The sequence below is a fragment of the Oryctolagus cuniculus genome, chromosome 8 (genome assembly GCF_051225735.1).
Source record: "Oryctolagus cuniculus isolate XC-2025 breed Fujian yellow rabbit chromosome 8, ASM5122573v1, whole genome shotgun sequence".
Taxonomy (NCBI): Eukaryota; Metazoa; Chordata; class Mammalia; order Lagomorpha; family Leporidae; genus Oryctolagus; species Oryctolagus cuniculus.
Window position 1 is genome coordinate 122,094,236 of NC_142874.1, and position 27,919 is coordinate 122,122,154.

A 27,919-nucleotide genomic window follows, 5' to 3' on the forward strand; every position below is an offset into this window, starting at 1 on the left:
CCTCCCCCCACACCTTACTTTTTGGTGCAAACAAAGCATGTAGCTACTATATACTTTTTTTTTAATAGTTAACATACATTGATTAGTTTATTAACATTTCTATTAAGTAATTCTTTTTTTTTCTTCTTTTTTTATTTAATAAATGTGAATCTACAAAGTGCAACTTTTGTATTGTTGTGGCTCCTACCCCCCCAATATATACTTTTTTTTAAGGTTTATTTATTTATTTTGAATGAGTTACAGAGAGAGAAGAGATAAAGACATCTTAGATCTGTTGGTTCACACCCAGATGGTCCCAAAGTCCTATACTGGGCCTGGCCAAATCCACAACCAAAGAGCTTCTTCCTAGTCTCCTATGTGTATGGCAGGAGCCCAAACAATACTGCTGCTTTTTCCAGGCCATTAGCAGGGAGCTGGATTGGAAGTAGAGCAGCCATGATAGGAACCTGCATCCATGTGGGATTCCATTATCTCAGACAGTGGCTTTACCCACAAAGCCACAATGCCAGCCTCTACATGTTTTGGTTTGGTTTGGTTTGGTTTCTTTCAGCTGTATATATTATGTGAACTTACCCCTAAATACTTGAATGTGTGCTTCCCCAAAAAAAATCCTTGTTTTACCTAATAACAATGACATTTTTATGCCTAATTATTTAATATGCAGTTTGTTGTAGATAATATTTCCCAGATTGTCTCAAAAATATTCGTTATAACTACCTACCATGTATTAGATAGAACCTAGGGACACAGATTGATCAAATCTACCTCATTATTAATGAATGCTTGATTGTTTGATGATTTCATATCTATAGAAGTAAAGCCACTGTTGTGTAATTTTTTTCCTTCAATTATTTTAAGCTAAAAATGTTAAGGGAACATTTAAAACTTGCTAATTCTTATTTCTGCTTTTCCAGATGAGCCTGAAGTCTTGACTGAGCCTCCAAGTGCCACAACCACAACTACCATAGGCATATCTGCAACCTGGACAACTTTGGCAGGTTCCCATGGCAAAAGAAATAACACCATAACTACAACCAGTTCAAAGAGGAAAAACAGGAAAAATAAAATTACTCCAGAAAATGTTCAAATTATATTTGATGATCCACTACCAATTTCGTACAATCAGCCAGAGAAGGTGAATGGAGAATCCAAAAGCAGCAGTACCAGCGAGAGTGGGGACAGTGATAACATGAGGATTTCCAGCTGCAGTGATGAAAGCAGTAATAGCAACAGCAGCCGGAAGAGTGACAATCATTCACCAGCTGTAGTCACTAGCACTGTGACCAGCAAGAAGCAGCCATCCGTTCTTGTTACATTTCCAAAGGAGGACAGAAAATCTGTTTCTGGCAAGGCATCAATAAAGTTAGTTTCAGTTTTCCTTTTAAATATTTATAGCATCATCACAAAATACCTTATTGTTGAATTTTTTGAGAAAGCCAAGTTGGATTAACAACTTGTAAAATAAGAATTCTCCTGTGTTTAAAAAAATGCGATTTCAGTTGAGGAATAAACTTTTTTAGATTTTATATTAATGAGATACAAATATTTTTTACTTCATTATTATTTTTGATTGTTAAATTTTGCTATGAAAAATATTGATTGTAGTTTCGCAGGGTTTATTATTGTACTTCAACTCTGCTATATGTTTTAAAATTGCTTCCTCGTATGAATATCCTAATTACTAGAGGGAGGTGAAAAATAAAGTCTTCACTTGTTTATATTTCATCTACAGAAAATAAAATTATGTAGTAGCTTACCTATATCATTTAAAAAATCTACATCTATTGCATATTTAATATATTTTCCTCCTTTTGTTAAAGATTGTCAGAGACTATCAATGAAGGGACCAATAATTCTCTTTCTACTTGTACAAAATCTGGTCCATCTCCCCTTTCCTCTCCAAATGGAAAGTTAACGGTAGCAAGTCCCAAGCGTGGGCAAAAGAGGGAAGAAGGATGGAAAGAAGTTGTAAGAAGGTGAGTAGTTCATTAATTTTCTCATTTTTTAAAAAGATGTTTATTTATTTGAAAGGCAGAGCTACAGAAATAGAGAGACCAAGCTTGCATCCATCAGGTTGCTCCTCAAATGGCCGCAATGGCCGGGGCTAGTCAAATATGAAGCCAGAAGCCAGGAGCTTCTTCCAGGTCTCCTACTTTAGTAGCAAGGGCCCAGGCACTTGGGCCACCTTTTGCTGCCTTTCCCAGGTCATTAGCAGGTGGCTGGATAGGAAGTGGAGCAGCAGGGACATGAACACGTGGCCAAATGGGATGCCCACGTTGCAGGTGGCAGCTTTACTGTCCATGCCATAACACTGTCTCCAGGAAAACCCATCCATACACTGTGATTCATGTACGTACTCTATTGAATTAATTGAAATAAACATCAAATATTCTCCGTACAAAAATGAGATAATTCATTTTTATATGCATTTAATATTATGGGTATACAAAGGAAAATTGGAATAATTTGGAAATAATCATCACTGCCTGATTTTCATGCCATTTAGAGCAAAAAAGAATTGTCAGGTAACTTAGTTGTTTATACCAAAGGGCAGAGACCATATCTTAACCTTTTAAAAAAATAAGACATTTCAGTTGTTAAATCAACAACAGGAGTCACTGCACTTGCTCCCCATGTAGGACCTCTGTCCTTAATATGTTGTACTATGGAGAGTTAACAGTAAAACTAGTCTTCAGACAGAACTTTATGCTTTGTGTGTCTGTGTGGATGCAAACTGTTGTAATCTTCACTTAGTATAGAGTTGATCGTATTAGAACACTCATGACATAGTATTGTAGTTTTCTTAATTGGTGCCTACATTATTAGTATATGTATATGTAGGCAGAAACCTTTGCCTATCATGTTTGCTATTAGTATTTGCATTAGCACATTGCATGTCTACATGGTATGCACTCAACAATTACAGGTAACAGATGATAGCCAAGCAAACAATTTTTGATAATGAGATGAGAAGCAATGGTAAAGTTTGTTGATCACTCCAATTTCCTTGTATCTGTTCCTTTGCAGTAAGAGAAGATAAAAGAAGCTTATTTATAGATAATTATTCTCTATAGGAAAGCATTTTAGTATGACTCTCCCTTTATTTTAATCACAAGTGATATTAAAATTACTTTCATTTGTTTTTGCACCTTTTGAACAGGTCAAAGAAAGTATCTGTTCCATCAACTGTAATATCCAGAGTGATTGGAAGAGGAGGCTGTAATATCAATGCAATTCGGGAGTTCACTGGTGCACATATAGATATCGATAAGCAGAAAGACAAGACCGGAGACCGAATAATAACCATAAGGCAAAGCTTTGTCTTACATTTCCTTCCTTTCTATTTTATTATTTTATTGCACTGTAGTTTAATTAACAACTTGATGTACCAACAGATGTCACATATTCTGTGCCTACTGCCAAAGAACATGATCCAGAAATATAGCTATTTGAGTTTTTTTTTTTTTTTTTTTTTTTTTTTTTGACAGGCAGAGTGGACAGTGAGAGAGAGAGACAGAGAGAGATTGGTCTTCCTTTGCCGTTGGTTCACCCTCCAATGGCCGCCGCTGCAGCCGGCGCACCGCGCTGATCCTGGCAGGAGTCAGGAGCCAGGTGCTTTTCCTGGTCTCCCATGGGGTGCAGGGCCCAAGCACCTGGGCCATCCTCCATTGCACTCCCTGGCCATAGCAGAGAGCTGGCCTGGAAGAGGGGCAACCGGGACAGAATCCGGCGCCCCAACCGGGACTAGAACCCGGTGTGCCGGCGCCGCAAGGGCTATTTGAGTTTTTGTGGAACTTTGTGTTTACTGGTATTTTCGTTTTAAATGTGAATTTTGTTGAGAGTTTGAGAAGATAACTGTTACATTTTTTTCCTAGTTAATGTACTCTTGTGAAGTATTTTAGAGTTTTATAGGAAGTTTGTGTGTATGCATGTGACAAATTTTTTTGAGAATCTTTTCTATACCTAAGCCTCATATTTTTAATATTTTGTTCTGGTACTATTTAAGGAATGAATTTCAACATATTTTAATCAGTGGGTTTTTGTATTTTTCTTAATTTAGCCTTTGAGATTTATTATTCTGAAATTGTATCCTTAGAATTTGAACAGTAATAAATTTAAATTCAAAATGAAAAAATTTATTTAGGTATTATCTTTAAAAAAAAAAAAAAGATTTATTTATTTGAAAGAGTTACAGAGAGAGGCAGAGAGAGAGAGAGGTCTTCCATCCACTGGTTCACTTCCTGAATGACTACAACGGCCAGAGCTGAGCCAGTCTGAAGCCAGGAGCCAGGAGCTTCCTCTGGGTCTGCTACATGGGTGCAGGGGCTCAAGGACTTGGGCCATCTTCTACTCTTTTCCCAGACCATAGCAGAGAGCTGGATTGGAAGTGGAGCAGCCGGGATGCGAACCAGTGGCCATATGGGATGCCAACACTGCAGGCCGGGTTTTAACCCACTGCACCACAGTGCCAGCCCCTAGGTATTGTTTGAAAGAATAACAGAGAGAGAGTGACAGATCTTCCATCTGCTGGTTCACTCCTCAAATAGCCACAACAGTCTGAGGTGGGCCAGTCCAAAACCAGGAGCCAGAAATTCTGTCCGTATCTCCCATGTGGGTGGCAGGAACCCGCGAACTTCATCTTCTGCCTGCCTGGCCCATTAGTGGGAAGATCCATCCAAAGATAGCAGATGTGCATGTCCCAAGCAGCAGCTTAACCTGCTGTGCCACAACACCTCTGAGAGTGAAAAGTTTAACTTATCTTGAATAACTCATAGGATATTTTTTCCTGTGTATCCTAAAGATAATATTCTAAGAAATCATAAGGATGTAAGAAGCTATATTTAATTACTTCAAAGTAAATGTAAGTTTTTTGAAGTAGATTTATATGGCTTGGGATGGCAATTACAAGTTAAGAGGCAGTGCCCTTTCTCAGTATATAGTTGGGTTGATACAGTCCACCTCAAAAGTAAGGAAAAAAAAAATAACCAACTTTTTTCTTTTTATTTCCTTTCCTTCTGTCTTTCTGCTTTTCTGAGATAGTTCAGTATCCACAACTTGCTGTATTTATCAGAGTGAAGTAGATATCTTTTTTGGCTATTTTTCCCTTGTGTTTCCATGGGACTTTTCTTGCAATCAAATACTTTCCAAAAGAGCCATCACTAGATTTAATATTATGGCCATTAACATTTTCAAGATTCTTTCCTCCTTTAAAAACAAATTTTATTTATTTGAGATACAGAGAGAGCCCCTCTGTTTGCCTACTTCCCAAATGCCTTCAGCTGGCCAGAGCTGAGCCATCCTGAAGCTCAGGAGCCCAAAACCTGCCCATGTGGATGACAGGAAGGCAGTCACTTCTGCATCAGCAGCATGCTGAAATTAGGAGCCAAAGCTGGAAGTGAAACCCAGGGACTTGGACATGGAACCGGGGCTTCTTAACCAGCATCTTAGCTGTTAGACCAAATTGCCCACTCAGTCTGAGGCATCTTCCCAGAGGGATTATAATAATTATCCTTCTAATAGAGAAATTGCTCATGAATATGTATTTGATGAGAGCATCAAGATTGTAGAATTCAGGATAAAACAGCATGTTCTTATTCAGTTTTTCTTTTTCTCTTGTATTGTTTTTAGTATTGATCAACTGTTTAACTTAAAATTTAACAGTGTGGATTACATATGTTTTTATGTGCAATATTTTTCAAAAATATAATATATTTTGCAGTGATAAAGTGGTTTCTTAGTCTAAGGCAACAATAGTAAAATGAATTTTTAGAAAATAAGTCATTTATTCTTCTGAATGATACCATGGTAATTTGGCACAGTTTATTATTTTGTTGTGGTCAGAAAATTGCTGGGTAATTTTGTATGTATAATCACACATAAACACACCGTGCACGTGCACATGGTTGAATGAACACCTTATGTGTCTGATGAAAGTAAGGGAAATTCAACCTAATGTTCTGTGTTAACTTATAGGGGTGGCACGGAATCGACAAGACAAGCAACCCAGTTAATCAATGCTCTGATCAAGGATCCAGACAAAGAAATTGATGAACTTATTCCAAAGAATCGTTTGAAAAGCTCCTCAGCAAATTCCAAAATAGGATCATCAGCACCTACCACCACTGCTGCTAACAGTTCCTTAATGGGAATTAAAATGACAACTGTAGCTCTGTCGTCAACATCTCAAACTGCCACAGCACTCACTGTGCCTGCAATTTCCTCTGCATCCACTCACAAAACCATTAAGAACCCAGTGAATAATGTGAGGCCTGGTTTTCCAGTCTCTCTTCCATTAGCATATCCTCCTCCACAGTTTGCACATGCTTTGCTTGCTGCTCAGACTTTCCAGCAAATCCGTCCACCAAGGTTGCCCATGACCCACTTTGGAGGTACTTTCCCACCAGCTCAATCCACTTGGGGTCCTTTCCCTGTCAGGCCTTTGAGCCCTGCCAGAGCTACTAACTCGCCTAAGCCTCACATGGTGCCTCGCCATAGCAATCAGAATAGCAGTGGTTCTCAGGTGAATTCAGCAGGTTCTTTAACTTCAAGTCCAACAACTACAACCAGTTCATCAGCTTCAACGGTGCCTGGTTCATCTACAAATGGCAGTCCAAGTTCACCTTCTGTCAGAAGGCAGCTTTTTGTCACAGTTGTGAAGACTTCCAATGCCACAACCACAACAGTTACAACCACAGCAAGCAACAATAGCACTGCACCCACAAATGCCACATATCCTATGCCTACTGCCAAAGAACACTATCCAGTATCATCCCCATCTTCCCCATCACCACCAGCCCAGCCAGGAGGGGTTTCTAGAAACAGCCCTTTGGATTGTGGCTCAGCATCTCCAAATAAAGGGGCGTCTTCTTCTGAACAGGAAGCAGGTAGTCCACCAGTAGTAGAAACAGCAAACAATAGGCCTCCAAACAGCAGCAGTTCTTCTGGGAGTTCATCAGTTCATTCTACTCAGCAGCAGCCTCCGGGATCTGTTTCTCAGGAGCCAAGACCACCTCTTCAGCAGTCTCAGGTTCCTCCCCCGGAAGTTAGAATGACTGTTCCTCCTTTAGCAACAACAAGTTCTGCTCCAGTGGCAGTGCCTTCCACTGCCCCAGTGACTTACCCTATGCCTCAGACACAAATGGGATGCTCCCAGCCTGCTCCTAAAATGGAAATCCCTGCTATTAGACCACCTGCTCATGGCACAACTGCCCCTCACAAGAATCCAGCTCCAGTACAAAATTCATCTGTTGCAGTCCTCAATGTCAACCACATTAAAAGACCTCACAGCGTTCCCTCTTCTGTCCAGCTACCTTCGACCTTAAGTACACAAAGTGCTTGTCAGAATTCAGTACATCCAGCAAGTAAGCCTATTGCTCCCAACTTCAGTGCCCCCTTACCATTTGGGCCATTTAGCACATTGTTTGAAAACAGCCCTACTTCTGCTCATGCCTTCTGGGGAGGATCTGTTGTTTCATCTCAGTCAACACCAGAATCTATGCTATCAGGAAAATCTTCATATTTGCCAAATTCAGATCCTTTACATCAGTCTGATACTTCCAAAGCACCAGGTTTTAGACCACCATTACAGAGACCCGCTCCAAGTCCCTCAGGTAAGTTTCTATTTTCTAATATCCTGTAACTGCTCATTTACACAGGTGATGGGAATACTCTTGTTTTTACTCTATTACAGGGCTATGTGGACAGATTGTTGTATTATATGCGTTTAGTAGGATGTTTAATATTTTAAATCTTTAGTAAATTTTTTGATTTTTTAAGATATTTGAAAAGTAGAGATAGAGAGAACTTCCATCTGCTGGTTCACTCCCCAAATGGCCACCACAGCCAGAGCTGGGCCAAGTCTAAGGCCAGGGGCCAGGAGCTTCTTCTGGGTCTCCCATATGGGTGCAGACCCCAAGCACTTGAGCCATCTTCCTCTGCTTTCCCAGGTGCATTATTGGTTTGGAAGTGGAGCAGCTGGGACTTGAATGGAGATCCATATGGGATGCTGACACAAAAGTTAGCAGCTTTAACTGCTATGCCACAGCGTCAGCTCCAGTGAAATTTTTTTGTGCAATTCATTTATTATTTGAAAGTCAGAATAATATATATATATATATACATACACACATATAGAGAGAGAGAGACAGAGCGCAAGAGAGCAAGCGAGCGAGCGAGAGAGCTCTTCCATCCACTGTTTATTCTGCAAAGGGCCGCAGTGGCCAGTGCTGGCCCAGGCCGAAGCCAGGAGCCAGGAACTTCTTTCAGGTCTCTCATGTGGTTGCATTGGCCCAAGGACTTCAGCCATCCTCTGCTGCTTTCCCAGGTGCATTAGCAGGGAGCTGGATCAGAAGTGAAGCATGTAGAAGTGGAATGCTTGCACTGTACACAGTGGCTCAACCCACTGCGCCACAGCACCTGACTGCTTCAATAAATTTTTATGTTGAATTTCCTGTCAATAAGTCCTTTTATCTGGCATATTTTTCTCTCAAAATAAAAAAAAGGTCTGGGTGGGCATTTGATGCAGCAATTAAGGTGTCACGTAGATTACCTGCATCCCCTACTGAAGTTTCTGGGTCCAGTCTCAGCTCCACTTCTGATTTTTTTTTTTTTTTTTTTTTTTTTTTTTGACAGGCAGAGTGGATAGTGAGACAGAGAGAAAGGTCTTCCTTTTGCCGTTGGTTCACCCTCCAATGGCCGCCACGGCTGGCATGCTGCGGCCGGCACACCACGCTGATCCAAAGGCAGGAGCCAGGTGCTTCTCCTGGTCTCCCATGGGGTGTAGGGCCCAAGCACTTGGGCCATCCTCCACTGCACTCCTGGGCCACAGCAGAGAGCTGGCCTGGAAGAGGGGCAACCAGGACAGAATCCTGTGCCCCGACCGGGACTAGAACCCAGTGTGCCGGCGCCGCTAGGTGGAGGATTAGCCTATTCAGCCACGGCGCCGGCTCCACTTCTGATTTTGATTCCAGCTTCCTGCTGATGTGCATTGTGAAGGCAGTAGGTAATGTTTTCACTACTTGAGTTCCTGCTACTCTTGTGGGACACCTGGATTGAGTTTCTGGTTCCTGGCTGTAGCCCTGGCTAACTGGCTGTTTAAAGCATTTGGAAAGTGAACCAGTGGATGGAAAATGCCTATATGTCTTTGTCTCTGTGTGTCTCCATGCTTTTCAAATAAAATGAAAATAAATAAATTTATTTTTAAAAAGAACTTAAGAAAAAAGCCTCATTTTAATAAGGTAAAAGCATATTAAAATTTGCCTTTCAAACACAAAATAACAGAAGTTTTTTTAAAGGGACTTCATTTCTTTCTTTTTTATGAGATTTCATTTCTTGCTGTCTTTTTTTCATAATACCAAGAGAAAAGTAGAATTACATAGTGTAATTTGGTAGCCACTAGCCACATATGCTATTTACATTAATGAAAACTAAATTAAATAAAAATTCATCTTAGGCAAACTAGCAGTATTTCAACTTGTGGCCAGTTGCTACCGTATTGAACAGCAAAGATGTTGAACATTTCTATTGTCACAGAATACTGATACTTTCTGAGGATCCTAAGAGTCTTCTGACTCTAATTTTTTTAACTTTGAAATATTTGTAAATTTATAGAAGGGTTTTTTAATTCCCCCAGTGTTCCTTAATGTAGACAACTTACATAACCATTTTTCTTTTATCAAAACCACGAAATTAATATTGATACAATGCTAGACTTTATGCTGATTTCGTCAGTTTTGCGATGATATCCTTTGCTGTTTCAGTCTCAATACAGAATACCAAATTGTATTTAGTCCTATTGTGTTTTTTTTTTTCTAAAAATTTTTTTATTTTATTTGAAAGAGAGTTACATAGAGAGGGAGATATCTTCCCTCTGCAGATTCACTCCTCAGATGGCCACAATAGCCAAGGCTGGGCCAGGCTATAGCCAGGAACTTCATCCTTGTTTCTCGCATGGGTGCAGGGACCCAAGGACTTGGGCTGTCCTCTGCTGCATTTCCCACTCCATTAGCAGGGAACTGGATCAGGAGTGGCATAGCCAGGACTCAAACCAGCACCCATATGGGATGTGCTGGCATTGAAGGTAACACAGTGGCTGGTGCTGGGCCAGGCCGAAGCCAGGAGTTTCCTCCGGGTCTTCCCAAGTGGATGCAGTGGCCCAAGCACTTGGGCCATCCTCCGCTGCTTTTCCAGGCCATTAGCAGGGAGCTAGGTCAGAAGTGGAGCAGCCGGGATTCAAACCCATCTCCATATGAGATGCCGATGCTACCGGCTGAGACTTAACCTACTACACTGCAACGTTTTTATTTATTTATTTTAAAGTCAGAGTTACATGGCGGAGGGGGAGGGGCGGCAGCGGTCTTCCATCTGCTGGTTCACTCTCCAGATGACCACAATGGCCGGAGCTGCGCTGATACAAAGCCAGGAACTTCTTCTGGGTCTCCCACATGGGTGCAGGGGCCCAAGGACTTGGGCCATCTTCCTGTGCTTTCCCAGGTCATAGCAGAGAGCTGGATCCAGAAGTAGAGCAGTCAGGACTCAAAAACTGGCACCCAAATGGGATGCCAGCACTGCAGGTGGCGGTTTTACCTGCTACGCCACAGCTCTGGCCCCAACACAGAGTCCTTTTAATGAATCCAATTGATCTAAGAAATATTGTCAGATTCTTCTGTTTATTCAGTCCATGGTTAGATCCAGATCAAATGTTTTTGGAAGAGCCTGACATATAGGTAATGCTTTAAATACAAGACTGCATTGGATCAATAGGCACTCAATGACAGATTGTCCCATTTTTAGCTCTGGAAAGCGAGGCCCCTTAATTTACTGATAATCATCAAATCTCTCCTTGTAGAATCATATCTACAGCCTTTTTTCCCCTATATTTCAAAAAAAATATTTATTTATTTGAAAGGCAAGGCAACAGAGAGAGAGGGAGAGATACAGAGAGACACCTTGCATCTGGGAGTTTACTCCTCAAATAGCCAGAACAGCCAAGTCTGAACCAGTCTGACGTCAGGAACCAGGAACTTCCATCCTGGTCTTCCACATGAGTGGCAGGGACCCAAGCACTTAGGTCATCCTCTCTTGCCTTCCCAGGCACATTAGCAAGGAGATAGGAGGGAGGCAGAACAGCTGGACTTGAACTAGCACTCCTATATGGGATACTGGCATTTAAGTGGTGTCTTAATGCACTGTACCACAACACTGGCCCATCTTAAAATTTTTTTAAAGATAAATTTTTTATGCAATTCCTTGGCTCATATTCAGATTCCAGTATTGATATTAAATCTACGTGTATTGTATTCTATAATAGCTAAAAAAGTTGAAATTAAATATAAAACATTTTTATATTCCTTTTTATAGTTATCTTTATAAAATGAAATGAGAAATCAGTGGATTGAAAGTAGCAGCTCAGGAGAAAGTTTTGTAATAATCTAAAATAATTTTGGATATATTTGAAGACTCTTGAGAATTTTAGGTTTGTGTATTTGTCTTAAGGGTAGCTGCTATAAATAATGATATTCTTGCATTATAGGTATTGTCAATATGGACTCCCCCTATGGCTCTGTAACACCTTCTTCTACACATTTGGGAAACTTTGCCTCAAACCTTTCAGGAGGTCAGATGTATGGACCGGGTGCACCCCTTGGAGGAGCGCCTGCAGCTGCTAACTTTAACAGGCAACATTTTTCCCCACTTAGTTTGTTGACTCCGTGTTCATCAGCGTCAAATGGTAAGTATGCTGTAATTCCTGTTTTATTTGTGGGTGTTTTTTTAAATATTTATTTTTATTTATTTGAAAGACAGAGTTACAGAGAGAGGTAAAACAGAGAGAGAGGTCTTACATCCGCTGGTTCACTCCCCAGATGGCCGCAACAGCTGGAGCTGCGCCGATTCAAAGCCAGGAGCCAGGAGCTTCTTCCAGATCTCCCATGTGGGTGCAGGGGCCCAAGCACCTGGCCCATCCTCCACTGCTTTCCCAGGCCACAGCAGAGAACTGGATCGGAAGAGGAGCAGCAGGGACTAGAACCGGTGCCCATATGGGATGCTGGCATTTCAGGCCAGGGCTTTATAACCCACTGCGCCACAGCACCGGCCCCATAGATTTATTTATTTATTTGAAAGTCAGAGTAGGAGATAGAAATCTTCCATCTACTGGTTCATTTCCTCAGATGTCCACAATGGCCAGGGCTGTGCCAGGCCAAAGTCAGGAGTTAGGAGATTGTTCTGTATCACCCACATAAGTGCATGTGCCCAAATACTAGGGCTGTCCTCCACTACTTGCCCAGGCACATTTGTAGGGAGCTGAGTTGGAAGTGAATAGCCATATCTCCAGCCGGCACACATACTGAATTCCATTGTTGCAGGTGGCAGCTTTACTCAAGCCACAATGCTGCTGGCCCTTAGATGCTGTAATTCCAAAAGAGGAGTTGGAATATATGTTTTATTAAAAATAAAAAGTTTTAAATTTTTCAAAGTTTGGGCTTTTTAAAAAGCTTTTAAACCTCATCATAATTTTAATACTGTAATAATAGAATTTGTACTCTTGACAGTCTGGAGTCTCTAAAGAATTCCCAGGTTTTTAAATTTTTGGAATCAAACTAGGTTATGTCAACTTTATTATATTGAAGTATTATTTCTAAAAGGAATAACTTTTTAAAGAAATAGAATTCTTGTACTTCCTATTAATTTACATTAGTGTTCTTTTAACATACAACTCTCAGGAAGAAATATTTCTAGCCTGAAAAAGTGTAAATATCATCTGCTTTTTGTCCACCTTTAAATCTCAGCTAAGTATAGCCAGATTTTGGAAAAAAAATGACTTGATTGTTAAACTAAGGAAATTGAATTTACCCGTTGACAGTTCAACATTAATTAAGAGACTGCTGTTGTAAGGTTCGGTGTGTTTGTGTGAATGATGGAGAAATAGAGGTCAAACTGCTTATTCCTTAAGGAAATTATAAAATGGGTTTGGTTGTTCTGGGTTTATTTTTAAGGTTTACTTATTTATTTGAAAGACAAATTAGAGAATGAGAGGGAGAGGCAGAGAGAAAGATTGATCTTCCATCCGCTAATTCACTCCCCAAATGGTTGCAACAGCCAGGACTGGGCCAGGCCAAAACCAGGAGCCAGGAGCCCTTTCTGGGTTTCCCACGTGGGTGCAGGGGCCTGAATACTTGGGCCATCATCCTCTGCTTTTCTAGGAGCATTTGCAGGGAGATGGATTGGAAGTGGAATATCCAGGACTAGAGCTGGTGCCCATATGGGATATCAGAGCTGCTGCAAGGTGGCACTATGCCACAGCACAGGGATTTAGTTTTTAATCTACCAAATTTCTTTTAACAAACAGTGTTAGAATAGGTAATAGTGAACCCAATTAACTGAATGAAAAAGTAAAAAAATTAAACATTAGACATGTAACAATACATTGGCAGTTAAAGGTTGAAGTATATTTTGATGCACAGTACATTTTTGTACTATTATGTAAGTATGAAAATAATATTATAATAGAAGAAATAATTTATGGCAGTTTTCATTCAGAATTCTTTCTTTGAAAAAGGTTAAAGATTTCTTAGGAGTCAACTGAGATAAATAGAGTATCATATAACAGTGTTACATAGACTAGTTTATTTAAACAGAAGGTATTAAATAGAATTTCTGATCTAAATATATCTCAGGAATAAACACCTAGTTGTCACATTTTAATTTAAAATATCTGGCACAGCAAAAGATTGTGGCTTTAGTTATTTAAAGCTGTATTCAATACAACATTCACTTTTGTATACTAGAAAAATATGAGTATTTTATTTACTTTATAATGTACATTAACAAATATTTATTGAGAAATGGACAGAATTCAGTCTGTACTGAAGGCTGGTGCTTTATCAAAATTCTTCAGGGGTCTTACCCTTGAGGGGTCTTACCCTTCCCTATAAGAAAAGTAAAATAAGATTGCTAAGTAACTTATTTATGATATAGCTTTTATAATTGCATGTGAAACTACCAATAATAATTAATTTAACTGACTGTTTAGGTACTGTTCAAGTTAGTTTCTTCTCATATCTATGTTCTACCTCCTCCCATGCATACCTACACAGTGTTTCCTCACCTGTGTCCCATTGCCTTTGCCAGCAAAATCCTTATCTGCAGAGTTAGGTGAGCTTACACAAGTCACTTCAGCAAATGTTGATTTGCTCATCTGTAATATCTAACATACAGGATTAGTGTAAGAAGTAAATGGGATAGTGTATCTGTTATCAGCTACTGTTAATGTTGGTTTTTAAATTTATGATCATATTAAAAATGAAGGTGATGATAATGAGAGTAGTGTCAGTCCTGAGAACACTAATTTTAGAAATGTGTCACTATATGGTGAAATCTGGAAAAAAAATTGAAAGATAATTTAGAGCTATATAGAAACATTGAATATCATCAAGATGAATGTAATAGGAACAGAGGAGCAAACATTTTTATAAATAGCCAGTGATAATAAGAAACCTTTACTATTTTTAGAATGATTTTTCTATAAAGCTTTTTCTGCACTCCTCTTAAAATTTATTTTTATCCCCAAGTATATAACACATCTGGGTCAATGTTTTCCAAGTGTGTGGAGCTGAAACTGAACCATACTAAAAATAAACATTTCATTAAAGTATCTATATGCAGCTGATTCATATTTATGTACTTAGAAATAAAATAAAGTTGGGGGCTGATGTTGTGGCTCAGCATGTTAATCTGCTGCCTGCCACCCTGGAATCCCATATTAGAGTATCTGTTTGAGTCCCAGCTGCTCTACTTGTGATTTAGCTCCCTGCTAAATATGCCTGGAAATCAGCAGAAAATGGCCCACGAACTGAGGCCCTTCTGCCTTCATGGGAAACCCGTATGGAGTTTTTAGTTCTGGCTTTGGCCTGGCCCAGCCCCAGCCTTGCAGCCATTTGGAGAGTGAACCATCAAATGGTAGAGTTCTCTGTCTTTCCCTCCCTGTCTGTCTCTGCCTCTATCTTTCTCTGTCTCTGACTTTCAAATAAATAAAATAAATCTTAAAAAAAAAAAAGGTGTTTGGTTTTCGTTTTCATAAAAAGATAAGAAAGAAGAGATGTTAAGATGCCTGCCTCTTTATCTCAAGATTGATTGATTGATTGATTGATTTGAAAGTCAGAAAAGCCGAGGCAGAAAGAGAAAAAATGATCTTCCATTCACTGGTTCACTCCCCAAGTGTCCACACTGGCCTGGGCTGGGCCAAGCCAAAGCTAGGAGGCAAGAGCTTGGTCCTGGTCTCTAGGTGGATGCAGGGGCCCAAGGACTTGGGCCATCTTCTGCTGCTTTTCCGGCTTATTAGCTGTGAGCTGGATTGGAAGTTGAGCAGCTGGGACTCAAACCGGCACCCATATGGTATGGCGGTGCCGGAGGTGGTGACTTTACCTGCTACGCCACAGTGCTAGCCCTGAGAATGTTTTCAAATATATGAAATTATTGGGCTCGTGCCATGGCATAGTGAGTAAAGCTGCTGCAGCACCAGTATTCCATATGCGCGCCAGTTCAAGTCCCAGCTGCTCCACTTCCAGTCCCAGTCCAGCTCCCTGTTAGTGCTCCTGGGAAAGCATCAAAAGATGATCCAAGTGCTTGGCCCCTGCACCCTTGTGGGAGATCTGGAAGAAGCTCCTGGCTCCTGGCTACTGGCTTCAGATTGGCTCAGCTCCAGCTGTTGTGGACATTTGGTGAGTGAGCAAGCAGATGGAAGATTCTCTCTGTCTCTGTTTCTCTCTCTCTCTCTCTCTCTCTCTCTCTCTCTCTCTCTAACTTTGCCTTTCAAATATATAAATAAAAATCTTTAAAATAGGGCCGATGCGTGGCTCAATAGGCTAATCCTCCGCCTGTGGCGCTGGCACACCAGGTTCTAGTCCCGGTCAGGGCGCCGGATTCTGTCCCAGTTGCCCCTCTTCCAGGCCAGCTCTCTGCTGTGGCCCGGGAAGGCAGTGGAGGATGGTCCAAGTTCTTGGGCCCTGCACCCATATGGGAGCCAGGATAAGCACCTGGCTCCTGCCTTCGGATCAGCACAGTGCACTGGCCGCAGCGTGCTAGCCGTGGCGGCCATTGGAGGGTGAACCAACAGCAAAAGGAAGACCTTTCTCTCTGTCTCTCTCTCTCTCTCACTGTCCACTCTGCCTGTCAAAATAAATAAATAAATAAAAATAAAAAACTTTAAAATAAATAAAATGTATAAAATTATAATCATTTATATTACTGGGTTTTTTTGTCTTTTTTTTTTTATTTAGTAAATATAAATCTCCAAAATACAGTTTATGGATTACAATGGCTTCCCCCCATAATTTCCCTCCCACTCGCACCCCTCCCATCTCCCGCTTCCTCTCCCATTCCATTCACATCAAGATTAATTTTCAATTATCTTTATATACAGAAGATCGATTTAGTATATATTAAGTAAAGATTTCCTGAGTTTGCACCCACACAGAAGCACAAAGTGTAAAATACTGTTTCAGTACTAGTTATAGCATTACTTCACATTGGACAAAACATTAAGGACAGATCCCACATGAGAAGTAAGTACACAGTGACTCCTGTTGTTAACAATTGGACACTCTTGTTTTTGGCATCAGTAATATCCCTAGGCTCTAGTCATGAGTTGCCAAGGCTATGGAATCCTTTTGAGTTTGCCGACTTCAATCTTATTCCGACAGGGTCCTAGTCAAAGTGGAAGTTCTCTCCTCCCTTCAGAGAAGGGTACCTCCTTCATTGATGGCCCGTTCTTTCCACTGGGATCTCTCTTTTCTTTTTTTTTTTTTTGCCAGAGTGTCTTGGCTTTCCATGCCGAAAATACTCTCATGGGCTCTTCAGCCAGATCCGAATGCCTTAAGGGCTGATTCTGAGGCCAGAGTGCTATTTAGGACATCTGCCATTCTATGAGTCTGTTGTGTATCCAGCTTCCCAATGTTGGATCGTTTTCTCCCTTTTTGATTCTATCAGTTAGTATTAGCAGACACTAGTCTTGTTTGTGTGATCCGTTTGACTCTTAGACCTATCATTATGATCAGTTGTGAACTGAAATTGATCACTTGGAATAGTGAGATGGCATTGGTACATGCCACCTTGATGCGATTGTATTGGAATCCCCTGGCACGTTTCTAACTCCACCATTTGGGGCAAGTCAGATTGTGCATGTCCCAAATTGTATGTCTCCTCCCTCTCTTATTCCCACTCTTATATTTAACAGGGATCACTTTTCAGTTAAAATTGAAACACCTAAGAATAATTGTGTGTTAATTACAGAGTTCAACCAATAGTACTAGAACAAAAAGAAATACTAAAATGGATAAATATTACATTGTACATCAACAGTCAGGACAAGAGCTGATCAAGTCACTGTTTCTCATAGTGTCCATTTCACTTCAACAGGTTTCCCCTTTGGTGCTCAGTTAGTTGTCGCCGGTCAGGGAGAACATATGATATTTGTCCCTTTGGGACTGGCTCATTTCACTCAGCATAATGTTTTCCAGATTCCTCCATCTTGTTGCATATGACCAGATTTCATTGTTTTTGACTGCTGTATAGTATTCTATAGAGTACATGCCCCATAATTTCTTTATCCACTCTACTGTTGATGGGCATTTGGGTTGGTTCCAGGTCTTAGCTATTGTGAATTGAGCTGCAATAATCATTAATGTACAGACAGCATTTTTGTCTGCCAATTTAATTTCCTCTGGGTAAATTCCAAGGAGTGGGATGGCTGGGTTGAATGGTAGGGTTATCTTCAGGTTTCTGAGGATTCTCCAGACTGACTTCCATAGTGGCTTGACCAGTTTGCATTCCCACCAACAGTGGGTTAGTGTCCCTTTTTCCCCACATCCTCGTCAGCATCTATTGTTGGTAGATTTCTGTATGTGAGCCATTCTAACCCGGGTGACGTGAAACCTCATTGTGGTTTTGATTTGCATTTCCCTGATTGCTAGTGATCTTTCTTGAACATTTTTTCATGTGTCTGTTGGCCCTTTTGATTTCCTCTTTTGAAAAATGTCTATTGAGGTCCTTGGCCCATCTCTTAAGTGGGTTGTTTGTTTTGATGTTGTGGAGTTTCTTGATTTCTTTGTAGATTCTGGTTATCAACCCTTTATCAGTTGCATAGTTTGCAAATATATTATCCCATTCTGTCGGTTGTCTCTTCACTTTCCTGACTGTTTCTCTTGCAGTACAGAAACTTCTCAATTTGATGCAATCCCAAATGTTAATTTTGGCTTTGACTGCCTGTGCTTCCGGGGTCTTTTCCAAGAAGTCTTTGCTGGTACCTATATCTTGCAGGGTTTTTCCAATGCTCTCTAATAATTTGATGGTGTTGGGTCATAGATTTAGGTCTTTAATCCATGTTGAGTGAATTTTTGTGTAAGGTGAAAGGTAGGGTCTTGCTTCATGATTCTGCACGTGGAAATCCAGTTTTCCCAGCTCCATTTATTGAATAGACTGTCCTTGCTCAAGGAATTAGTTTTAGATCCTTGATCAAATATAAGTTGGCTGCAGATGTTTCTGGTGTTTCTATTCTGTTCCATTGGTTTATCCATCTGTTTCTGTACCAGTACCATGCTCTTTTGAATACAACTGCCCTGTAGTATGTCCTGAAATCTGGTATTGTGATGCCTCCGGCTTTGTTTTTGTTGTACAAGATTGCTTTAGCTATTCGAGGTCTCCTGTGTCTCCATATGAATTTCAGCATCATTTTTCCAGATCTGAGAAGAATGTCTTCGGTATTTCGATTGGTATTGCATTGAATGTATAAATTGCTTTTGGGAGAATGGACATTTTGATGATATTGATTCTTCCAATCCATGAGCATGGAAGATTTTTCCATTTTTTGGTATCCTCTTCTATTTCTTTCTTTAAGATTTTGTAATTTTCATCGTAGAGATCTTTGACATCCTTGGTTAAGTTTATTCCAAGGTATTTGATTGTTTTTGTAGCTATTGTGAATGGGATTGATCTTAGAAGTTCTTCCTCAGCCATGGCATTGTCTGTGTATACAAAGGCTGTTGATTTTTGTGCATTGATTTTATATTCTGCTACTTTGCCAAACTCTTCTATGAGTTCCAATAGTCTCTTAGTAGAGTTCTTTGGGTCCCCTAAATAAAGAATCCTGTCATCTGCAAAGAGGGATAGTTTGAGTTCTTCCTTCCCAATTTGTATCCCTTTAATTTCTTTTTCTTGCCTAATAGCTCAGGCTAAAACTTCCAGAACTATATTGAATAGCAGTGGTGAGAGTGGGCATCCCAGTCTGGTACCAGATCTCAGTGGAAATGCTTCCAACTTTTCCCCATTCAATAGGATGTTGGCCGTGGGTTTTTCATAAATTGCTTTGATTATATTGAGGAATGTTCCTTCCATACCCAGTTTGCTTAGAGTTTTCATCATGAAAGGGTGTTGTATTTTATCAAATGCTTTCTCGGCGTCTATTGAGATAATCATATGGTTTTTCTTCTGCAGTTTGTTAATGTGGTGTATAATGTTCATTGTTTTGTGCACATTGAACCATCCCTGTATACCAGGGATAAATCCCACTTGGTCTGGGTGGAAGATCTTTCTGATGTGTTGTTGCATTCTATTGGCCAGAATTTTATTGAGGATTTTTGCATCTATGTTCATCAGGGATATTGGTCTGTAATTTTCTTTCAATGCTGCATCTTTTTCTGGCTTAGGAATTAAGGTGATGCTGGCTTCATAAAAAGAATTTGGGAAGATTCATTTACATTACTGTTTATCCCTGTCATTAATACTTGTGTGGATAAAATTTACCAAGTGTGATAGGTTGTTTTACCCAAAGCCTTGGTTTATGTAGTAGCTTTTTTGTTGGAAAAGTATTATGTTTTTTATGACAATGTAACCAATATAGGTTAGATTTTTTAATACCCTGCTACATTGTTGATATACAAATCATTGGAACTATTTTAAAATATTTTACCTTCCAGCAACTTTTTTCTTACAAAAAATTGGGAACCTATGGAAAAGTTAAAAAAACAGTTCAAGAAATACACTTATTGCCTCAAGTTTATCACTTAAAGATCTTGTTGGATGTTTTCTGTTTGCTTTTTTTGTTTGCGAACTATTTAAAAATAAGATGCAGATATGATATTTGACATCTGAAAACATCCATCACTTAGGAATAAGAGTATTTTCTTTAAAACAATTTTTTAAATTGTATTTTCATTTTTTTTTTTATTTGAAAGGCAGTGAGTTGGAGACAGAAATCTTCTATCTGTTTGTTCACTCCCCGAGTGCCTGCAGCTATCAGGGCTGGGCCAGGCCAAAACCTGGAATAGGGAGTCCTATCTCAGTCTCACAGGCAGGTGGCAGTACTTGAGCCATCACCATTGCCTCCCAGGAAGCTGGATCGGAAAGGGAGTACCCAGAACTTGAACCAGTCATTCCAGAGCAGGATATGGGTGTTCCAAGTGGCAACTTAATCACTGCACCAAACTCTCACTCCAGATATTTTCTTATACATTGCAATAGTATTGTTAAATGCCTAATAAATTAACATTAATTCAGTAATAATCATTTGAGATATAGTACATGTTCAAGTACCCCTTGTTGTCCCAAAACATTTTTTAGATTTTCTCTCCCCACTCCACCCTCCACTCCCCACCCCCCAATAAACCAAGAACCACCTTTGGTCCACAAATTTACATTTAATTATGTCTCTTGGCTCTAACTTTTAAAAAGAAATAATTTTAAACACATTAATAACACCAAAGAACCCTTGTATATTTTCCTCAGATTCACCAATTGATATAACATGTTACTTCAGTCTTCTCTTTCCCCACCTTGGATCCCTTTGTGTGTGTTTATATGTGTACTCATATGTAAGTTTCTTTTTCTTGAACCACTTTTTAAAATTTTTTAAGATTTATTTATTTATTTGAAAGGCAGAGTTAAGGAGAGGCAGAAAAAGAGAGAGAGAGAGAGATTGATTGATTGATCGATCTTCCATCCACTGGTTTACTCCCCAAATGGCCTCGATTATTGGGGCAGGCCAAAGCCAGGATCCTAGAACTCTATCTAGGCTTCCTACTTGGGTGACAGGGGCCCAAGCACTCAGGCCATCTTCTGCTGCTTTCCCAGGAGCATTAGCAGGGAGCTGGATTGGCAGTAGAGCAACCAGGCCTCAAACTGGCACCTATATAGGATGCTGGTGTCAAGGAGAGCAGCTTAACCTGTACTATAACGCTGGACCCCCTGGAACATTTTCAAGTTAGTTGGCAGATACCAAGCCCTCTTGCCACCAAACACCTAACTTTCCTAAGAATAAAACATCCTCTGGAGCCAGCTCTGTGGCATAGTGGATAAAATGCTGTCACCTGCGGTGCTGGCATCCCATGTGGGTGCTGGTTCAAGTCCTGAGTGCTCCGTTTCTGATCCTGCTCACTGCTAATCTGCATTGGAGGGTAATGGAGGATGGTCTAAGTGTTTGGGATCCTGCACCCTGGCTCCTGGCTTCAGCCTGGCCCAGCCCTGACCCGTTGGGGCATTTGTGGAATGAACCAGTGAATGGAAGATCTCTTTCTCTCTCTCTGCCTCTGCCTCTCCCTCTCTGTAACTCTGACTTTCAAATGGATAAATACATCTTTTTAAAAAAAAAATCAAAATAAAGGAAACCACATTATCTTCTACAACTATAGTACAGTGATAATCCAGCACACTTTTTTACATTAGCCATATTATCTAAAATATAGTCCAGAATCACATTTCATTAATTATTCTAATACCTTTATTATTTTTTCAAAAATTCAAATTAGGATTTCAATGTCTCTTAGTCTCAGATTATCTGAAACTGTTGTCTCATATTTCTTCAAGTTAAATTTTGAGTATGTTTAATAAATTCTGAATTAAACCATGAGGAAAGTACAATATAATTTATCTGCATGACAGCTTTTTCAATTTGTAGGTCATGTTGCTCTTTCATTTTTAACTCTGGACTCTTTCCATTTCTAAACTAAAATGTGAATTTATTTGGATGTCAGTGAAGCTTGAGCTTCAGAGAACTTCATTGCTTGGACCCCTTGATTTTGTATTTGTAATACAGTATCACATTCGTTTTCTAAAACTGGTTCCCCAGATTGTATAAACTTATGGCTCTATAAAAACCTAGATATGTTCTGTCCTCTGAAACCCGTTTTTTCTTTAATATATGCTTTGGCATATTTGAAAGTCATGTGGCTATAAATTACATTTTGCTTTTCTTTCTAACTAAAGAAATTATAATTAGAGATGAGAAAAGTATTTCAGTAAGTTTCATCCCAGCCCTCACCAAAGAAAAACTGAAAGAACTGATTTGAAAGACAGAATGACAGAGGTGGTGGTGGGGTGAGGGGATATCTTACTGCTGGTTCCCTCTGCAAATGGCCACAACAACTAGGGCTTGGCCAGGAACCAAGAGGAACTCCATTTTGGTCTCCCACATGGGTGAGAGGAGTCGAGGCACTTGGGCCATCATCATCTGCCTTCGGAGGTGCATTAACAAAAAGCTGGATCAGAATAGAGTAGCTGAGATTGAAGCCAGCACTCATATATGGAATGCAAGTGTTTCAAGCAGTGGCTAAACCTGATGTGCCGTAATACCTGCTGCCAGCTCCGTTTTGTATTCCAGCTTCCTGCTGCATCAGAAGTGGAGTAGCCAGGACTCAAACTGGCCTTCTGATATGTGATGCTGGCCATCTCCAGGGGCAGCTTAAACTACTGCACCACCACAAGCAGCCCAGTTAGACTCTTGTTCACAGCAAGGAATATAGACCCACCCAAGGAATCTCAAGGAAAATATTTTACTTTGAGGTAATGCAGGGCCATCTATAGAATTGTCCAGGGCTTAACTGTTCTGCCCATCTCAGTCTCAGCATTTATGGCCTTCTCTTCATGATTTGTTTCTTGTGAATCTCTTCTGTTCTCTTAAAAAAAATTTATTTATTTGAAGGTCAGAGTTAGCAAGGAGAGGCAGAAAGAGAGAGAGAGGTCTTCTATCCCCTGGTTCACTCCCCAGTTGGCTGCAGTAGCTGGAGCTGTGCCGATCCAAAGCCAGGAGCTTCTTCCAGGTCTCCCAACTGGATGCAGGGGCCCAAGAACTTGGGCTGCATTCAACTGTTTTCCCAGGCCATAGCAGAGAGCTGGATCAAAAGTGGAGCAGCCAGGACATGAACCGATGCCCATATGGGATGTTCTCACTGCAGGCAGCGGCTTTACCTGCTATGCCACAGCACCAGCCCCTGTTCTGCTCTCTTTGTACATAGGCTTCTTTGTAATCTCATTTGTTCGCCCTCATAAAGCCAGTTTTTTCCCCTACTTATGAATTGCCCCTGCCAGAAAGAGGATTGGCTCAACTCAAGTGTTCAAGTCAGGCCATGTTAGTCATTGGATACTGGCTAGCCTGTTCTTGGGTCAGGCGCTTATCTTTAAAACAGTAGATCTGCAGGGAGAGAGGAAGAAGAAAATAGAATCATCTGAATGTATATCTATATCTAGTCAGAGGGCAGACTTCTGAAGAGGATAGGTCTCTTACATGGGGCAGATCAGCAGACTAACCTGGTTATTCTGTTCATTTAACAAAATACATATATGTGTATATTTTAAAGATTTATTTGTTTTATTTGAAAGAGAGAAGGAGAGACAAAGAGAGGTCTTGCATCCTCTGGTTGACTCCCAAGATGGCCACAACAGCTGGGGCTGGGCTGGGCCAGGTCTCCCACATGAGTTTCAGGGGCCAGAGCACTTGGATCATCTTGTTCTGCCTTCCCAGGCCATTAACAAGGAGCTAGATGGGAAGTGGAGCAGCCAGGACACAAACCAGCGCCATATGGGATTCCAGTGTTACCCACTACACCACAGTGCCAGCCCCTAACAATATTTTTAACATGTGAAGGATTGTTGTTTTGCTTTGCTTTTGTTTTTGTAAGGATACAGATTAGGAAAGGGAAACCAGATTGGACCCATGAATGAGGTCAGGCTGGTAGAGATGAATCAGAGGAAAGTAAGGTTCATTTGGTCGTCCTTTTTGCCTTCCTATCTTCCTTGATACGTCGTCATGTTAGTTGTTTGGGGCTGACTTTTCTTAGGAATGTAATTGTGCCTTTTCAATACGTAGTTTAAAAATGCTTACAATTATCTCATTTTTACAGGTTCTGATGTTCCTTGTTATTTCATTCAAGCCTTTTAAAAATATTCTGGGGGCCGCATTGCGGTGTAATGGGTTAAACTGCTACCTGTGACACCAGCATCCTATATGGGTTCTGGCTGCTCCACCTCTGATCTAGCTCCCTGCTAATGTCCTTGGGAAAGCAGCAGAGAATGGTCCAAGCGCTTGGGCACCTGCACTCACATGGGAGACTCCAATGAAGCTCCTGCCTCCTAGCTTTGGCCTGGCCGAGCCCTGGCTGTTTGAGGCCATTTGGGGAGTGAACCAGCACATAGAAGATAACTCTGTCTGTCTCTTTCTCTCTTTGTCCCTCTCGTTCTCTCTTTTTCTCTCTTTCTCTTTCTCTTTCTCTCTCTCTCTCTAACTCTGCCTTTCAAATAAATTAATTAATCTTTAAAAAGAATATTCTTTTACATATAATTCTTTCCTATGTTTTGTCATCTCGTTTCCAGTTTTACTAGATGTGAATTATGCAGTTCTGTCTTACCTTTTTCTTTCAGTTCTTTTAGTTCACTTCAGGATCTTGGGATATTGAGCTTTGTTTTGGTATGCTTTAAGGGATGTTGTAGGTCTGTTTCTCTTTTATATAATACCTTTGTAAAAAAAAAAAAAAACAACTTTGGGGCGGGGGGAAGCCATTGTAATCCATAAGCTGTACTTTGGAAATTTATATTCATTAAATAAAAGTTAAAAAACTTTTATTAATGTAAAGGGAACAGATTTCATAGGGACAGTTTTCAAGAAGGCAACCCCACTTCCCTCACCCCCTTGCTCCCTCCCAATCTCCCTCTCTCTTCCCTTCCTGTTTTAATCAATTTTTGCATAATATCTTTTCATGGAATTTAGCAGTATTCCTGTTATGTTTTGTGATTTTTGGTCTGTTGTGAGGGTCTCCTGTTCTTAAGTCTAAAGGATTGATTCTCCATTGCTTCCTTCCACACAGAAGCTGATACCATGAGTCTCACAGCTGTTGTTGATTTGTTCACATTCATTTGTATCTTTGGATTGATTTGTCTTTTAGTTTTGTTATTGATATTATTAATGAATTTTTGGTTTGGCTAATTTAGTGATTTTGTTTTTATGGGGAGATTTGGGAAGAGTCAAAACCTGTGCTGCTGCCATCTCCATCTTCCCAGAATTCCCTCTACGCAGCAGTGTCGGCTTTTAAAATTTATTTTGTTTGAAAGGCAGAGAGACAGAGACAGATGGCTGATCTGCTGGATGATTCTCTAAATTATCAGCCAGGGTTAGGGCTGGACCAGGCCAAAGCCAGAAGCCAGGAACTCTATCCAGTTCTCCCATGTGTGTGGCAATGACCCAATCACTTGAGCTATCACCAGCATACACTTAAAGCAGGAACCTGGAATCAGGAGTAGGGCCATGACTAGAACCTATGCACTCTGATGTGGGATGCTGGCATCCCAGCCCAACATCTTAACTAGAAGGCTGAATACCTGCCCCCAGAGCAATATAATTTTAAGGTGAAAATGTCAAAATTGAAAACATTATAATTGCCTTAAAAAAGTCTATTAGTTTTCTATATGTAATGATTTGTTAAAAGTATATGCTGTTGGCAGGCGCCGCGGCTCACTTGGCTGATCCTCCGCCTGCGATGCCGGCACCCCGGGTTCTAGTCCCGGGATCTAGACAGATCCCAGTTACTCCTCTTCCAATCCAGCTCTCTGCTGTGGCCCGGGAAGGCGGTGGAGGATGGCCCAAATGCTTGGGCCATGCACCCACATGGGAGACCAGGAGGAAGCACCTGGCTCCTGGCTTTGGATCGACGCAGCGCCAGCCATAGTGGCCATTTTGGGAGTGAACCAACAGAAGGAATACCTTTCTCTCTGTCTGTCTCTCTCACTGTCTAACTCTGCCTGTCAAAAAAAATTTAAAAAAATATATATGCTGTTGGAGCCAGCTCTGTGGTGTAGTAGGCTAAGCATCCGCCTGCAGCACGTGCATCTCATGTGGGTGCCTCTGAGTCCCAGTTGCCCTACTTCTGATTAGCTCCATGCTGATGGTCTGGGAAAGCAGTAGAAGATGTCCTGAGTGCTTGGGCCGCTATACCTGCATGGGACACCTTAAAGAAACTCCTGCCTTCGGATCTGCCCAGCTCCAGCCGTTGCAGCCATCTGGGGAGTGAACCAATGGATGGAAGCCCTCTTTCTCTGACTCTCCCTCTCTCTGTCTATAACTGTGCCTCTCAAGTAAATAAATACATCTTAAAAATAAATAAATAAATGCTGTCAAGTAATGGTAAATCCATGATTATGAGAGGTACTTCACTAGAGGGAAATATGAGAGTACCTCAAAAAATCCTTGGTAAAATGAAATTCATAGATAAATTTATTTGAATGCAAAAGTTTTTGAAAGCCATACATAGTTTCTTCATAATATGCGTTTTACAGTAACTTCGTGATGACCCCTTGTATGCATGGATTTCAAAATTTTTTAATTCTATTTTCTATGAACTTTGTACTACTGTAGTTTCCCTGATATTTCTATACCATAGACCCATGGTTTCATGTTCTTTTGTTCAATAATATCAATATCCACTTAATGAATTTTAATTTATAAAACAATTCCATATTTTCCTCTTTTTAGATAGCAGTCACTGTAACTCATTGAGAGTGATATCAATTTAATAAAATAAACTTTGCTGAGCACTTATAATGTAGAATTGATCTCCACAGCAGTTCTGTGTATTCTTTACAAATACGTGTTTTATTTTTTAGAAATTTTAAAATAAATTAATAAATAAAACTCTGAAAGTCAGAGTTACAAAGAGAGGAAGAGACAGAGAGGTCTTCTATCTGCTGGTTCTGTCCCCAAATGGCCGCATTGGCAGCAGCTGGGCTAGGCCGAAGCCAGGAATGAGAAGCTTCTTCCTGATCTCCCACATGATTTCAGGTGCCCAAGCACTTGGGCCATCCTGCACTGCTTTCCCAGGCACATTAGCAGGGAGCTGGATTGGAAGTGGAGCAGCTGGGACTCAACCAGTGCCCATGTGGGATGCCAGCATTGCAGGTGAGCAGCCTTTACCTGCTATGCCTCAGTGCTGGCCCCAGATTTTTTTTAAGATGGATTTATTTACTTATCTGAAAGAAAGTCAGAATTATGGGGGTAGGAGGGAGATCTTCCAACTGCTGGTTCATTCCCCAAAATGGCTACAATGGCACAGAGCTGGGCTAGAATGAAATCAGGAATCTGGAGCTACTTCCAGGTCTCCCAAATGGGTGCAGGAGCCCAACTGTTTGGGCCATCCTCCACTGTTCTCCTAGGCACATTAGCAGGGAGCTGGATCAGAAGTGGAGCAGCCAGGACTTCAACTGGCACCCATATGGGAAGCTGGCATAACCCACTGCACCACAGTGCCAACACCAATAATTTTTTTTTTAATGTATTCTGGCTAACAAGACAATTTAGTTTTTTTTTTTTTTTGTCTCTGAATCCCCTAAGTGCTCAGGAAATAGGCTATGTGCACGCACACATGCATGTGTGTGTGTGTATGTGTATCTATAGAATTGCAAAATCTAACTGTACACATATGAGGAAACTTCAAAAAGTTTATACAAAATAGAAATAAACAGTAAGTTTATTTTGGTACAGAAATGTTTTGAAAATGCACATAGATTTTTCATAATACTTCTTTTTCATGAACGTCTTGGTTATCTCTCATACACACACACACACCCCAGAGACTTAAATGTATAGATGATTAAATGGAAAATATTTTCA

The 27,919-nt window shown here is 40.5% G+C and overlaps 1 protein-coding gene across 17 annotated transcripts in view; it reads left to right on the forward strand.

The window, feature by feature from the left end:
- Window positions 1-27,919, forward strand: part of ANKRD17 (ankyrin repeat domain 17) — a 187,593-nt gene that overhangs the window by 153,779 nt on the left and 5,895 nt on the right. For all 17 annotated transcript variants that reach the window (XM_051820219.3, XM_051820220.3, XM_051820223.3 and 14 more), the window contains 5 exons: window positions 915-1,362; window positions 1,821-1,976; window positions 3,161-3,310; window positions 5,974-7,610; window positions 11,531-11,728. In XM_051820219.3, coding sequence (XP_051676179.2) covers window positions 915-1,362; window positions 1,821-1,976; window positions 3,161-3,310; window positions 5,974-7,610; window positions 11,531-11,728 — 2,589 coding nt within the window. The remainder of the gene's footprint in view (window positions 1-914; window positions 1,363-1,820; window positions 1,977-3,160; window positions 3,311-5,973; window positions 7,611-11,530; window positions 11,729-27,919) is intronic.